This window comes from Desmodus rotundus, chromosome 6 (assembly GCF_022682495.2).
Source record: "Desmodus rotundus isolate HL8 chromosome 6, HLdesRot8A.1, whole genome shotgun sequence".
Taxonomy (NCBI): domain Eukaryota; kingdom Metazoa; phylum Chordata; class Mammalia; order Chiroptera; family Phyllostomidae; genus Desmodus; species Desmodus rotundus.
The window spans coordinates 151,764,099-151,780,303 of NC_071392.1; the positions used below are offsets into that span (position 1 = coordinate 151,764,099).

The following is a 16,205-nucleotide window of genomic DNA, read 5'->3' on the forward strand; positions in this document are numbered from 1 at the left end:
ATTATTGTCAGGGCACCTGCGCCTTTCATGGTGGCTGCCATGGCAGCCACACCCAGTGCCTCACCGAAGCCTGTCACGCAGCTTGATGAAGGATGCCCCATCCCACAGCCCTCCACAGGCTCTGTGTGCAGAACCAGGCAGAACGTGAAGAATCTGATGCACTTTCCTGAAAAATCTTCTCATGGAGTATGAGAGCAAGTAGACCTTATTCCTAAAAAAATGATTGATTGCAAACGAAAGGAGGGCACTATCCTGGGTATTGAAATCATTTCTATTTAGCCATGTATTCGCAGACCTCACTTTCCAACGCTTTCGAAAGCAGTGGCCTCACAAACCCCCAAGCACAGCAGCAGAAAATGGGTAATTGAGTCAAACACCTGAATAAACAGCAAGTATTGGAATAATTCTTTAGGAAAACTATTTAAATCCTCTAACCAACTGCTTTGCCTATGTTAATACAGACCTTCTCACAATACTCAACTTTAATACAAAAGCCACATTTTTACTAAGTCTCTGAAGTTACAAAGCCACGAAGGATTTCCAGTTTTTGACTCAAGAATTGCTTTCTCTCTTTACACAGTATTTATTCTGTGGGAGCAGTCACTGGGATTATTTCTGGGAAAAACCTTGCTCCTGCCCCTGAGTAATCGCCTCCCCGGGGATGGTCTCTCCGGTGCATTCCAGAAGCGGCCCGATGAGTCTGAGGTTCACATTTCATTCCATTGTTAGCAGTCACTCTCGTCTAATGCGGGACAGAGCAGAATGGACCACTCAAGGCCTGGACTGGGGGGTCACACAGGCTGGGTGCAAGTCCCAGCCCGTTCTGCTTGCAAGCAGTGCCGAGTCCACCTGAGCCTCAGTTTCCTCACCTGTAGATGGGGATGATGATAATAATAGTTGGTTCACAGAAAGGTTGTGAATGTTAACAGAGAAAAATACATGTGAAATCTTAGCTGAGTTCTCAACAAGATGACACATGCAAATGGTAAGGGGGTCACCGAACTTAGTGTTTTGGATTTAATTATTCCTGGTATTGTCCTTTGTGGTTGTTTTTTAGTTATTTTGTTTTTTTCTCAAACTCTCTCTGGATCGCGTCTATCACCACATACCCTGACACCTCTCCACTGCGTAGATCACTCAGGCATCGTCTACACAGAACATTTTAACATCAGCTTGCCATCGATCTTTGGAATGAAAAGAACCCAGTCGTTCTCAGTGACGCCGGTGACTTGATTTGCGCCATGGCCTCTATGATAAATTAGGGGATATATTAACACCCCTTGGGCAGAGCAGCAATTTCATGGGTCATATCTACGGCTCTGGGGACGGAGAAGAGATGGTATCCCTTTAATCCTGGGTGGAAGAACTAAACCTGGATCCAAATCAGGTTTGGGAGAAAAATGGCGTTGTAATTGAGACACTGGGGGTTATATCCAGGTGCCGTCAGCCACAGATGGTGTTGGATAAAGTGATCGGGTACAGCCACGGCGGCTGGTAGATGAGGCTGGCTGAGAAGCTGTGGGCACCTGCCACCTTTCACCCACTCCTGGTCCCCATCTGTCCTAACTGATGACAGCCCTGTTTCCCGCCGAACCCTCGGCATCTTCAGGAACCTTCTCAACCCAGCACCCCACACAGCCACTATTGATCCACCAGTTAGCATGGGGCTGCTTCGTGCAGCTATCGGTGTTTGCATCAGAAACTTCTGATGAGCCGAAACTATCACAAAATCGTATTCTTTTGGAAACAGATACATTGGGAAGGGGAATGAATTAGTCTTCGTTTTTAAGGTCACAGGGAATCCAGTCATACAGATAATTAAACTATGATTTACATCAGGATCTTAGAAAACCCACACATACACACCCACGCATACATAAGACCATATGAGTTTAATGAATGACATATTGCTGCCTTTGCGTGCTTTCTCCTGCTTTTTGACTAGATCCGTTAAGCCCTGTTTTCTATATGTTTGCAAGGGACTCTGTACCCATTTAAAGTGGAACTTCGGAAACAGTTTGGGGGTCAGGGGGTGTCTGTAGTGTACCAAGTAGGAACCGGGAACATGTACAATCCCTGGCTGCATGCCCATTGCACACTAGGTATTTTAGTAAGAAACCGTGGTCTGTAAAGCGAGCCTGTGGAAGTTCCAGCTTTCTCCCCTGTACTTTGGAACCTATTTGTGTCTGTGCAGATGGTCTCTGTCGGTTGGAATAGTCCGGAGGAAGAATGTAGCATAAGTGAACAAAATTAGCAAATGACATAGCAAATAGAGAACAGCAAACGCTGTGGGGACGAATCTAGGGACTGAGACATTTCCCGAGTAGTGGTAGGTAGCAGCAAGCCGAGTTTACGGAGCTACCAAAGCATGCATTGAAAGTAACGGGAATCGGACAGCCCTGTGATGTGTATTTCCACGCACCCAAGCCACCCCGCCCTCTCATTGTGTTATGACTGCTCTGCCACTGTCTGTGTTTGTATAAATTAAAAAGGGCCTCTGCCTGTAGTCTCTGCAATGAACTCACGCTGAACGAAATCTCCAAAAGTTCACGTGAAGAGTGATTTCATAGCAACTAGCCTATCAGGCTTCTGGAAAATTGCCCTTGAACTTTCAGTTCCACCTCAGTCACTCAAAGGAATTTAAAACGTGGCTTTCAGCCATCCTTGTTCTTCCACACAGAGTCTCAGATATGCCTCCATACAAACTCTCACGCCTACCGGTCGTGAGTTAAAATCTGTTCCTACCAGAGCTCAGGGGACGTCAGCACCAACTGCACCGTGTCCCGATCGGGACACCTGTGCATTCGGGAGCCTTGATGGAGGGAGGCAGTAACATTGCTATGGAGGAGCTGCTTTGAACTCCGTAACAAAATTACGAGACAGGCTTTGAACTCTGCCAGCTGACAGCCGCTATAAAGGGTTTATTCAAAGAAATGTTTCTTCTATGAAATCCGCAAAGTGCCTTAGCACTGGGAGATGGGAACCTGCAACATGATTTCCCATAAATCACCCCCCTCCTTATATGTCACCGTCCCTTTCTGTCACCACGCTGTTAGGACAAACACTCTGCCCAGCGGTTACAGAGTACATTTGGGAATAGACCCACCAGAGTTTGACTCCTGGCCCCTGCCACTTAGTAGCTATGCAGTCTTACCTCTCTCTGCCTCAGTTTCCTCATCAGTCAAATGGGGGTTAAAATCACTCCAACTTCACAGAATTGCTTCGAGGACTAAGTGAGATAACCCGTGGAAAGTGGCTAACACCGTGAGTGGCAGGTAGTTGGCACAAAAACATTAGGGGTTCAAATAGTCGTAATAATGATAGCTAATAGCAGGAAGCCTATGGGAGAAGATATTGATTAAATGTGAATACTGATTCTGATGAAACTCTGATGTGTTCAGTCTATCTTTGCCAGATCACCGGGCGAAAATAGCGTGCCTTACATGGCTTCCAAACAGCTATGAATAAATGAGTTTTTCAAATGAAACTCCATTTATCCATTGATCTATTTCAGGGATGATTCTTCTTAGTCAAGCCACTGGGCAGGAGCCCCTAACATTTAACTTTAGGAGCATCTTCCCTCCTGTCTCTCTCTCCTACTCCTACCCTTCCACAGGTAATAGGCCAGTAGTGCAACACCTCTGCCCTGTTGGTCATTGCTCCCCTCTCACCGGAAGTCCCTTTCCTCTTCCACTGAAGATGCTCAGGCCTCAGCTTTCCCAGGAACCCTTGTTGGACTCTGCACCCCTACCTCTACCTGGCCAGGCTGGACCGATTGTCCCTTTTTTGTCCCCACAGTGCCATGCCCTTACAGCCTGCCCTTTCTCATGTACGGAAATGATGCAGTGACCCGTCTGCCTCCCCCACTAGACTGTGAGCTGTCTGGGGGCAGGGACGACGCCTTGCTTATTTTTGTATCCTCAGTATCTCAGAGAGCACCTAAGGGGCGCTCATGCATTTCATGGAAACACACCGATGTATCGATAACATTGAATGCCCTCAGGAATAGGTCAGGAGATACCATTGCAAAGGCAGCCACGAAAGTTAACGTCTGTTTCAGGTGCCTGAAAACGCCCTCGCATACGTGGTTCATCCAAGAAGCAGGAGGACCTATTTCTTCTGGCTCAGGCACTTGTTACCTGAGTTGAGACTCAGACCTGATTCTTGACTTTGCTTCCGCAACACCTTATCCTTCGCTCCACACCCCCGGCTCTAGGGCATATCCCGTGGGCTCCTCATTCTGAGCTTTTCCCCAAAGAACACACCAGCAGGCGAGCACAAGGACCCCAAGATGTCAGGGTGACTCAGGTGAAAGGACACGTGGCAGTTATCCTCACTCAGCTCCTTGTCAGGTGACGAGAGAGGTAGCTGCAGCCTGCCCTGTGGAAGTTCTTGACCCCAGGGCAGCTCCAAGTCGCTGTCCACCCCCTGCTGGGCTGGCTGCTCCTCCTCATGACCTGGAGTGGCTGGCTGTGTTTCTCTTTGGAGGAATTCCTCATGCTGTCAAAAACAAAACAAAACAAAAAACCCAGCCTCATAGTGGAGAGAGTGAGTCCTTGACCAGTTCTTTGAGATACAAATGTGTTCCCCTTTCCACCTCTCCTCCACTTCTAACTCAATCTAATTTACTTGGTTTTACTCTACCTTATTTATTTGTTCATTCGAGAGTTACAATTCATCGGGAAGACACTGAGGATGCAGGAGTAAATAGAACGCACAGGGATCCACCCTCGGATAGTAATAAGGGCTATGACAGTTTTTAAACAGGCTAATACGGTAGGGCAGACAGATGGGCAGTTTGCAGGAAGACAAACAGGGGAGGCTTGAGTGGGGAGAAGGAGCAGGACCGTGAACAGAGGGAGGTGAGTTGGGAAGACTGTTCCACGTAGCAAGGACGGGAAGTGTAAAGACTCTGAGGGTGGAATGATGCAGCATGTTCGCTCAGCAGAAAGACAGCCGCTTTGGCTCGAGAATGAGGGCCCACGTGGAGAATGGTACAGCCACTGTTAGAGGTGAGTTAGAGGTCACGGGTGCCGGCATAGGCAATTCCCGCAGGTTGTCATCCAGAGTTTGGACTTCTCCCTCCACGCAGTGGAGAGCGCCCAGCAGGGAGCGGCAGGACCTGATTTCTATCTTTAAAATGCTCTGGCTTCTGTGGAGGCGGGATGGGGACCATGGGGAGTCGACAGGGGTGTGGCTGCAGTGGAAGCAGGTGCACCCGCAGGGACGCAGGTCAGCAGAGAGGATGTGGTCTTAGGTTAGGACTGCAGCAGGGGAGAGCCAAGAACTGGGTGTTTCCCAGACTGATGCCATGTCAGTTGTGTGGGTGGATGTTTCCGCTCACACTGACTTCCGGAAACATGCAACGACTTACAGTATGAATTTAGACATTTGCAGAAACATTAAACCACTTGGAAAAAAAATACATCTGGAGCATTTTCTTTCTTTTTTCTTTTTGTTCGTTCTTTTTTTTTTTTTTTTTTAGATATTTTGATTGTGAGGTGGTTTCGATGTAACTTTCTCTGGATGCTCTCATGACACTCATTGCTGACCTTTGACCCCTTGTCCTTTTTCCCAGGTCGTCCCATTCCACCTACATCTTCGTCTAGCCTCCTCCCATCTGCTCAGCTGCCTAGCTCCCATAATCCTCCACCAGTTAGCTGCCAGATGCCATTGCTAGACAGCAACACCTCCCATCAAATCATGGACACCAACCCCGATGAGGAATTCTCCCCCAATTCATACCTGCTCAGAGCATGCTCAGGGCCCCAGCAAGCCGCCAGCAGTGGTAAGGAAACGTGCTGTCTGAATGTGCGGGTTCGTGTGCGTGACAACGTTGCGCCTCCAGGGACAAGGCCATTTGGAAACGAGGGCTGGGGAGAAGGTGGAGTGGGAGGCGTGAAGGTGAAACACATTTGTCACTTTGTGAACTTGCGGTTCCAGGATACATTTGTTGAAGTTCCCAATAAGGCCTTTGCGCTTTGTGTATCTCACCAGGGTTTGGTCCCACTTCGGTGGAAGGAATCTGCCGCCCTGCACGTAGGGGCTGGCGGGTCTCCCAGGGGACCTGCAGAGAGGCAGTGGAATGTGAGATTTTTGTATCACGCGATTCCGGTTATAACCAAATGACCCTGGGCACCCTCACACACCCAGTTTCTGTGCATCTCAGATCTCTTGTTTCTGATGGTTCGCTTCCGACTTCTCTCCAATGCTTGTTCAGGGGGGTTTGCTATTAAAACGTGTTTTCTGCATGTGGATACTGAATACCTTTTCAAGTCTGACGTGTTTGGTGGGGGTGACCTCTGCTATAACCTTCTCCTGTGCTACTCTACTTGAACTTAGCAAGCTGATCCCGTGGTACCACGATAAACACTGCTTAAAAGCCCCTAGTTCTTGCTGTGGTTTTCACATCACAGAGCAAAGGGAGTGGTCGCTGGGTCCCGTCCCACTTTTGATGATGTTGTGGCTACTCCTCAGCTCCCAACCTCTAAATCTTAGGTGTTATTACTCCGGGCCCAGCAATAATGATGCCGGATTTGATTTCTGCTGATGGTGATATGTTCACAAAACATAAACATGGGAGTGGGCAGTATCTAGGGTGGAGTCCCCATGGCCCAGGGGAGACATTTGCAGAAATTAGTTGCTCCTGACTCAAAGGCTTTGGAGTCATCTTCTGAGTAACCAGCCACTCATGGTGTTCATTAACACATCCTGTCGACAGTGGGACAGAGCTTTCCACGCCAGGAATGTTCACTGATGAGGTTATGTTTTGGCTCCATCCATGATGGTACGCCACCACTGGCCTCAACCTTTACAATTAGCGAGGACCCCCTAAATGCATTTAAGATGACTCATTCTGGAGATGGAATGACGGACTGCTGCTTAGGATGGCCCGTGCCCTCTGCAAAGCCAAGCTTTGATATGTTTAGCAAACTCGTATTATTTTTCCCCAAAAATTACCTAATCAAATCTCTCATCAAATGAGCAATCCATTGTTGATATTATGAAGGCCTTTAATCTACCATAAATCTTTATTAGAACTTATCAGAGCTTCTAGTTTGAGAGAAATGTGATTATGGCACTCTTAAAATGACATTACATCATTGGGGTGATTGGTTTATCATTTGCAGAAGAGACATCAATCATAACTAGCACAACCACACAGTAAATGAATTCAACCTTTCTACCGCAGAACAATGACACTGTAATTGCTCAAAATCAGGCTTAAAATGAAATCGGAAAATGCTCTTTCTTCAAATATGATGTTAACTTAATGGAATATATTATGAAAAATCATGTTTGAGGAAATTCTATGTAATTAAAAATATGCGGAAATATATTCCCTTTTTTCTTTCATCAGAAACTGATTTTAGCTACAGAACAATTTTTTTTTTTTTTGCTGCAGAGATTATGTTGCATTTAATTGAACTATCCTCACTTATGTTTTGCTGGTTTTTATTTCATACTATGTGATCGTGATGAATATTGTATTGTAAAGGACAAGAGGCTTTTGAAATGAGGTGCACCTGCTGATAGCTTTTTAAAAACAGACAATTATTAGGGAGAAAATGAGCTTTAAAAACTGTACCCTTTTATGCATCTATGGATACGCAAGCAAGGATGATTTCCATAAGAGAGGTCAGTGCCCATCTCTGAGCTGTCTGGGATGTTTTCTTAGTGATGATGCTGTGAGTGATTTCTTTTCTTCTGGATGTAGTATCAGAATGGGAGTTGTCAATGGAGTATTTTTGTTGCCTTTCCATCTAATCCAAACCTCATTTGGGTGGACGCTACAGACCCGTGTGTCCAGAGTCAAGCTTATCATCCACTTTTCATCACTCCCATTCATTTGTTCAGCTCACTTAAGCCTGAGAGCAATAGAAACTTCAGTAACAGAGGAAAATACCATGGAAAATTTGAGGGTCCATTTTCACCCCAAACAAGGATTTCTTTCTAAGGGGTTGAGACCCGATAGTGCAATAATACCCGTGTTTCCAGTGAATACTTACCTGAGAAGCTGTTAAAGCTCTGGCCAACAGGCAGTCAGCCATTCAAAATTCTGGACTCTGGCTTAGTTTAAAGTTGAGTGCAAATCAAGGTCAAATATGTGTGTGCTCACGTCTGTGTGTGTGAGGATGCATGTGCGTGCATGCATGTGCACATGTATGTCTTAATGGAATGGATTGGGGTCTGGAGGAAATTGAGGGTTCTATCAAGATCTGAGTGGTGTCCATGAATTTGAATTTGACCTAAAGGATTGAAAGTAGAGTTTGACACAGACGACGCCAAGTACAGACCTGTGTCTGGGTGTTCCGCATCGAGTTGGAAGAAAGGGACTGGATTTAATGGTGGTTACTGTGGCACAACCAACCATGTGATTGATTGTTTCTGTTATGTTCTGCTGGTTAATTGCACAGAATCTTTTGAGTTGGTCTCTTGACAATGACCTTGTGGTCCGAAGATCTGGTATCCATTTGGCCTTGACCTCTTCCTTAGGTGAAATCAGACTCCTTGCAGCACCTTGGCCTGTGCGTGACCGCACAAAACTACTTCCTGCTGTCCTTTGCTGTTACTACTGACATCAGGGAGGCCTCACGGTGGGGGGGTCAGCACGCACACTTCCTGCCCAAAGTGCCTTTGTTCTAAAGAGACAACCCGGACATAAACCACACAACTGAAGTGTTTCTGACAACATGAAAGCTCTTCGGAGCAACAACAAAGCTTTACCTTTATGGCTTTCCTGTCATTATTTTCTATGAGTGTAGTGCATTCTTTAGTGGATAGTACTAAAACCTCGGCACCTTTGGAGCCAAATCGCTCTAACCTTCACTTTATGCCAATCGAGTGGACGCCCAGGGACCCTGGTGAGATGCTGAGAAGAGAGGTGTTTCCCTCCCCCGCAAGCATTTTCTTCCAGGTAGCTGGGCTCTGGCAAGTGGCTCATCCTGTGTTCTGCCTTCTGCCAGGCCAGGTGAGCTCCAGCGATATTTCTTATAGATAGCAGCATAATTTCAAACCCTGTGAAATAACTCATCTGGAAAAAAAAATCTGAATCCGAGTGGCAACCTAATGGAGGCTCCCGCAGATGCACGAATGATAAGACTACTTTCCAAACGGGAGGAAGGCTTGCTCTTTGCTTTCGGTGTACAAGGCAGAAAATACATGGGCAGTCACACTGTAATCAAAAGCATTGGCTTACCTCCCCGCTCATAAGAGGTTGAGTTTTACTTTTCTTAAAAGCCTAAATGAAGGGGTTTGGAACACATGTTAGTCACGTCAAACATACAGAAGAAGTGTAACCAGGATACCTGTCAGTGAGGATGCTCTCAGTCAGTCCTCCGTGGCCAGGGACCTGTCCCTGCTGGAGAGCCCCCCTTGGTCACTGAACACATTAAAGGTGCCCTGGCCCTTTTTAGAAGAGCGGTGTCTTGGTTAATTCTAAATGAAAGTAGTACATCAAAACGAGCAAGTTGCCTGGAGTGGTCCAAGAACTCAGTTGCCTAGATCATTTAATGATGGTCTTATTTATCTGACCTCATCAAGCAAAAGAGCTTCATTTTTTCATTCATTCACTCATTCACTCATCCATCCAGCTATCTGTCCTTTTCTTACATCTCCTCCAGAATTTGTGAAAGCTTATGACATTTTTTTAATTGGAAAACTATAATTAGATGGCACGATAAAGGAGAAATCTAGAGTGGAAAGCAAATCTATAAGCTCATGGATGTAAAGTCCTGGTCCATTATTTAAGGCCAACAAAATACTCGATTCTAAGCTTCCTAAAAACCAAAGCAAAAAGGGAAACAGAGAAAGAACAAGATGTGCAACATCCATGAGATAAACACCAATCAGCTGCTTCAGGGAAATTCTGTAAATCCTCACGGTGAGGCCCGAAGGAAATTTCTCTGAAAGCAGATAACGTGGGCACTCCACGTGTCTGAATTCCCAGTTACATGCTGTCATGCATGGGCTAAAGAAATTCCTGTCAAATTCCTTGTAACCTTCCTCCACATAAGCCCCAGAAAGCATTTCAGCTGTAAAAAATCCTGCAAATATCCAAAAGTTGCCCCACCCAAGGACAAAACCTGATCTATAGAGAAGCCTTAGTTTCTATAAAGGACCACATAACCTGCATGTCCCTTAGACAATAGGCCACAAATATCATTGCTCATAACTACATTTTTATGGGAATTAGCCAACCTTGAGGCTGTAGTCACCCCCCAGAACCTGAAAGGCAGACATTGTGTGTTACAAACTTGCCCTGACAGCCCTGCAGAAGTTACAATTGACATCCTCTGCTGGAAGCTGAAGCATGGCACCTGGACTGCCTCGCCCACCGGGACACCCCCACTCCGCCCCCCGCTCCCCACCCTATGGGCTGGGTGTGAGGTGAAAGAAGGGGGCCCACACAATTGTGTTGTTAATGAAACTTCTTCCCCTTACATCTTTGAGGTTTGGGGAAGAATGTTTTTTCTAATATGTTACAAGTTTTCCTGCCTTCTTAAGCAAATTGTATCCACTGTAATTTAATTTAAAATTTCCTAAATAGCTCACAGCGATTATTATGCATATCGATGATTGTACTATGCTGATAATACAAACTCGTTTTTTTTAAGTCATCGTACATTGTGAGGCTGCTATTCCACTCCCCTCATGCAGGGCACTTGACTTCGCAGTCTGCTCTTTCTAGCCTTTCCTTTCCCCTCTCAGCCCCACTCCGTCATGCAGAGACCTTGCTGGCAGGATCCCTGGTGTCAGATCCATAGTAGATGCTCATTAAGTATTTAGTAAGTGAAGGAATTAACTGATGTCTTTTGTAGCTGTCTTTATTTTATTAACTTCCTGATTCTATCATGTATGATGAAAAAAATGGGTAATGATGGATGCGGGGGAGCAGGTCACCTCCCAGCTGGGGGAATATACTTATTTCAGAGAACCTACGCAATATACCTATATCAGGCTTGTTGTGTCTGTTTTTAGGTAGGTTTTTTTTAGAACTTTGTAGTTCATCCGTAAACGAGAAGGTTTCTGGAACACTGTTTATACACATGGTGATGGATAGTGGAAGGGCCAAGGCGGAGAACCGGGGAGGAGCCCGGGGTGGGGCCTCAGTGAACAAAGGCTACACCTGTCTGGGAGGGACTCCACTTTCACTCTAGACTCTGGGCCCAGCACCTCAAGGCCCAACAGCATCGCCTTTCCCAAGGTGAACGTGCTTTGTGTACATGGCACTTGGTTCCCAGTTCTTCCCCGGTCGGCTCAGGTATCTGGTCAGGTGTGCAGAGACCCCTTCCAGGTACCCAGGCCCTGGTTCAGCTCTGGCTGCCTGTCCCCCAATGTGGTTCCCAGCTCACCAGGCAGGGCAGCCGAGTCCAGGGAGCTGTCGCAGGGCTGTGGAAGGGACAGAGACAGCCCCCCTCCACTCTCGCTTCCACTGCGAAGCCATGCAGAATTTGGCTCTCTCTTCTCCATCCAGCCAGCTACTATGCTGGGCACTCTATCTACCTTACTTCATTTGCTTTTTCTTTTTTTAATACATTATTTCTTTTCTCTTTTTTTACAATTTTTAAAAAATTTTTATTGTTATTCAATTACAGTTGTATGCCTTTTCTCCCCATCCCTCCACCCCACCCCACTTCATTTGCTTTTATTTAACCCCCACCACCTCCCCATGCAGCACGAATGACCACTGTGCCCGCTTGATGGATGAGAAAACTGCAGCGCCGTTCTTTGTGAGTAACTAGTCCAAAGTCACCGAGCTGGGAAGTGAAAGACTCGGGTTTTAAATCCAACCTTCCTAATTCCAGAGACTTTTCTCTTCAGCCCTCTGTTAAATGTGAACCTCTGAAGTATTCGCGTGGCTTTTATTGAGATATACAAAAGACGAACGCTGCATTAGGGTGCATGGGTGATATCATTTTTCAAAGGTTGAAAAACACTAATATAGTATCACAAAATACTGTTCACCTCCACTCCTTGGAAAGCATACGTATGTTCATACTCTCGCCCTGGAGACTCTGGTTCAGTAAATTCTGGAGAGACTGAGGAACTGTGGTTTCCCTCTGCCCTTCAGATGATTTTTATGGTCTGGTGGGTTTGGGAAGCATGCATATAACAGGAAAGCTTGTATGCGAATTGGGTTTTCTGTACTCTGTCTCTGATTCACAGCATGATCTTTGGCAAGTCATTCGAACATCCCGGGCCGCAGCGTCCCTACCTGTGAAGGTTGGGCACTAGCCAAAAAGGTCTGTAAGCTTCCCTTCTTGCTCTAACACTCTTAGTTCCTTGCATCCAGCTGGACCTGGCTGCCCAGTGTTTCCGGGCCCCCAGGCCCCAGTTTTGTAATGGACAAAACTGAGAGCTATGGTGTCCTGCAAAGCAGCTCCCAGCACTTCCCCTGCAGAAGCTGCAAAGCATGGTTTGGGGCCCTATAACACCTGCCGAAAATGTCCCTGCAGCAAGCGGAAGAAGCATAGCCCCTCCAACACTGACCCAGGCCCCCAGGGAGCATCACCCCAGCCTCCTAAACAAGATCCTCACCTGAGAATTGGAATTGATAGTTCTCAGGGCTTAGACCTTTTTTTCTTTTCTTTTGTGCCTTCCTGCCCCCCCACTCCCGCCTCCCCAACACACACACGTAGATTGTAGGTCTAGCCATTTCCAGCTCAGAGAGGGTGGGGCTGCTCCTCCATACCCCAGGGCATGTGAGCACACAAGCGAGACAAACAGGTAATTCCTTTGGAGATGCACACCGTGGGAGTGACATGCGGCAGGGAACCGCTCCTACTCAGCAAATAATCTTGCTGTTGACAAAATCCCCAAGGGCGATAACATTGTATACATTCTTGCTCTCCATCTCTGTCCTTCTTGGTACATACAGAAAGATGCCAAGATGTCCCAGGAGCGGTGCGGGACATCTTAACAGTTTCCTGCCCTAACAGTTTTTACCCAGAACTTGAGCTCTTCCGGAATCCCTTTAAAGGCTTCCATTAATTCAACTGGATTTTGCATCATATTCAATAGCCATTTGAAACTGTGGCCCCAGGGCCTTGTTAGAAATGTCTCAATTTTCTGTTGAATGGAAAGATAGATTTCCTTTACCAGTGGGTAGTTTCATCGATGTTACAGACTCAGCCCTGGTAAACCTCTTAGATCCTGCCCCAAAAGAATGATGAAAACTAATTATATTCTTAAAAGTGTGGACCCTGAAGTCCACCCTGCTTGAATCCAAATCACAGCTCACTCACCCTCTAACACTTGATATTGAACAATTGACCTAATCTATGGCTCAGTTTTCTCATCTGTAGAACAAGTCTGCTTCTGCAAGTCCTCAAGTTGTTAGGAATACTAACTGACTTTCCGATGCTTCTAACAATCTTGAAAGGTGACTTAGAGAGTTAGAACAGAAATCAGGTTTGATGTTATTTACGTTTTAAATGTAACCCTTAATGTGGTAAAATATAGATCAAGGGAATGGGTCATTGTTAGTCTTTTTACGTGTATAAGTCCTATTGCATTAAGCACAATATATTCATATTGCTGTGCCAGCATCACCACCATCCGTTCCAGAACGTTTTCCTCTTCCAACAGAAACTCCGTACACGTGAAACACTAACTCCCCACCCCCCCTTCTCCCCAGCCCCCGGCAACTCTCATTTTATGTTTCATTTTTGAAGGACGTGCCACATCGTTTTTCACGGTAGTTGCCCCATTTTACATGCCGGCCAGCCATGCACAAAGGTTCCGATGTCTCTACATCCTTCCTAACTTGTATTTTCTTTTGACTTTTTAAATACATAATAGCCATGCTATTGCATGTGAAGGGGTATCTCAAGTGGTTTTGGTGTGTGTTTCCCAAATGATTAATGATGCTGAGCATCTTTCCGTGCATGTATTGGTCATTTGTACATCTTCTTCGGAGAATTGTCTATTTAGGTCCTTCAACCACTTTTTAATTAGGTTATTGTTGTTGTGTTGTAGGAGTTCTTACACATGCTTTACGTCAGTCACGCATTAGAAATAGGATTTGCAAATATTTTCTCCCGGTCTGGCAGTTGCCTTTCGAATCTGTTGAGGGTCCTTTAATGCACAAAAGTTTGAATTTTGATGTTGTCCAACTTAGCTATTTTTATTTTTGTGTCTCATGTTTTCAGTGTCATATAGCAAACATTTTCTAGGACTTGTTCTATGGAGGCCACTGTTCTAATGTTTTTTACAAACGGTAACTCGTTTAATCCTCAAAAGCAGCCCTTGAGACCCTGACCCTGAGGTCTCAGCATAGGTGCCATTAGGAGCCAGCCTGGCATTCCCAGGCAGGCCATGCTGTTCTGTTCTGGAGCATAAAGAAGTGAGTCCCAGACCCAAAAATACAAAACATCCCCCTCTCCAGGCTAAAATGGATAGCTAGTCTTTCTTCACCCACTACAGCTCTAGCCTCTTCTAGTCAGCCCTTCCTAGAGAGAAAACGTACTGAGACATCTGATCACCACATTCGCTCCTCTCTCTGACAGCACCAAATGCGGAGCTTACCCGTTTCCTTGAGGTCTCCCTACAGCCACCAAACACAGCCCTTTCTAGTACCTTCCACTGAAGCCCCCATGGCTGTTCACTCTGTGCCTTCTCCCTACTTGCAGTGAGCTACTAAGCCCGACTGTGTCTGACCGCAGTGTGCTGTTGGTGCTGTCATGGCTGGAGGACATTGACACCAGGACACCGTGCGTTGGGATTAATATCATCCCTGTTTCACAGATGGCAACGCAGGGGCACAGGGAGGGAGAGCCACTTGCCCAAGGCTATGTAGTGATTGACAGTGTAACAGGAACTTGACCCAAGGAAGTCGGTCTCCAGAGTAACAGGTAGACAGACATTTAAGTAAAATTTTAAAAGACAACTCCAGAAGTGTGTATATATAGCCACAATATGAAAAAATATCATTATGTATGACACCGTTCAGCCCTGAATGGCCCTTACATTTCCATAATAATACATACACCTTGAATAATGGTCTAAGGACTCTACCAGGAGGATGGGGAAATAGAACAGGTGCAAATGTGGACCTGGCAAGTACACGAAAAAGCCTCGGCGCGCATCTTCTCTGAGTGAGAAGCTACTAGACGATGCCTAAAATTGAAAACGCAAGAAGTAGCAGCAAAGCATATTATTTATAGGCCTAGAAATAAAAACCGAAATAATCAGCTAAACAAAGGTAAACGTGCCCGTTTCCAGGAGGGAAGAAATCGCTGGTGATAGAAAAGGATTGCTATTTCTGAACCAAATATTATAAAACTATTTGATTCTTTAAACTACATGCATTTTTCCTTTTGATGAAAAGAAAAAAGGAAATATTAAAGAGATCGGGCCTAGTTCTCACACTTGATACAATGCGAGAACCCCCAAAATGGCAGCTGCGTAATATTCTCAGACATGTGTCATTCGACAAATACGTATGGATCAGGGACTATGTGTTCGAGATGACACCAGGCGCGATGAACTCGAATGGTTAGGAGCACTTTCATCGAATCTGTAGATTGCTCTGTATCTGCTTTTGTTGATTTGGGAGCCCTGTGGAGTTGTTAGGGCTTTAGCTCTTTATCCCAACCGAGCCTCCAGCCTTGCTGAAAAATCCCAGGCTTAGGGGAGCATGAGACTGAGAAGACACTGTAACTACCGTTCCTCCTCATTACTAACCCCGTATCCATCTAAGCACAGGTCCTATCTTTCCCCCAACGCTTTTCCAGCAACTCTGCCCAAACAGAGGCAGAGCCAGAATTGCACAGGTCTTATCTTCTTCTTTATTCAATTTAGCACCTCATTACGTTCTGATTTGTAATATTCCCTTGGTATTTCATGCATATAAGTCACTTGTGTCAACATTCAATTGTCACCACTTAAAGACAAGGGTCATTTCTTTGCTCTTTTTGTATCATTTACCTCTTGGCTCAGGTTGAAATGTGTTCAAGACATCCTTATCGATTCTAGCCTTTAAAAGGGCGGGGGTGGACGGGGACCACAAACAGGTGGATGCATTCTGACTTGAGCGAGCCATTGTACTGTTTTCAGATCTGAGATCATCTCTTATGGGGGCTGTGAGATTGGTCACTGTTAGAAAAGACAGAAAAGGCACCAAAGGGAGTGATAAGAAAAGATGCAATCTATTGTCTTCCTTGGATATAAGAACTATATTTCTCTTCCTTCCTTTTAGGAGC

At 45.8% G+C, this 16,205-nt stretch overlaps 1 protein-coding gene across 8 annotated transcripts in view; it reads left to right on the plus strand.

Moving 5' to 3' along the window:
* Positions 1 to 16,205, plus strand: part of TENM2 (teneurin transmembrane protein 2) — a 610,087-nt gene that overhangs the window by 269,925 nt on the left and 323,957 nt on the right. For 7 of the 8 annotated variants that reach the window (XM_045185001.2, XM_045185002.2, XM_045185000.2 and 4 more), the window contains exon 2: positions 5,579 to 5,788. The exons of the other annotated variant lie outside the window; for it this stretch is intronic. In XM_045185001.2, coding sequence (XP_045040936.2) covers positions 5,579 to 5,788 — 210 coding nt within the window. The remainder of the gene's footprint in view (positions 1 to 5,578; positions 5,789 to 16,205) is intronic. 8 annotated transcript variants of the gene reach the window in all.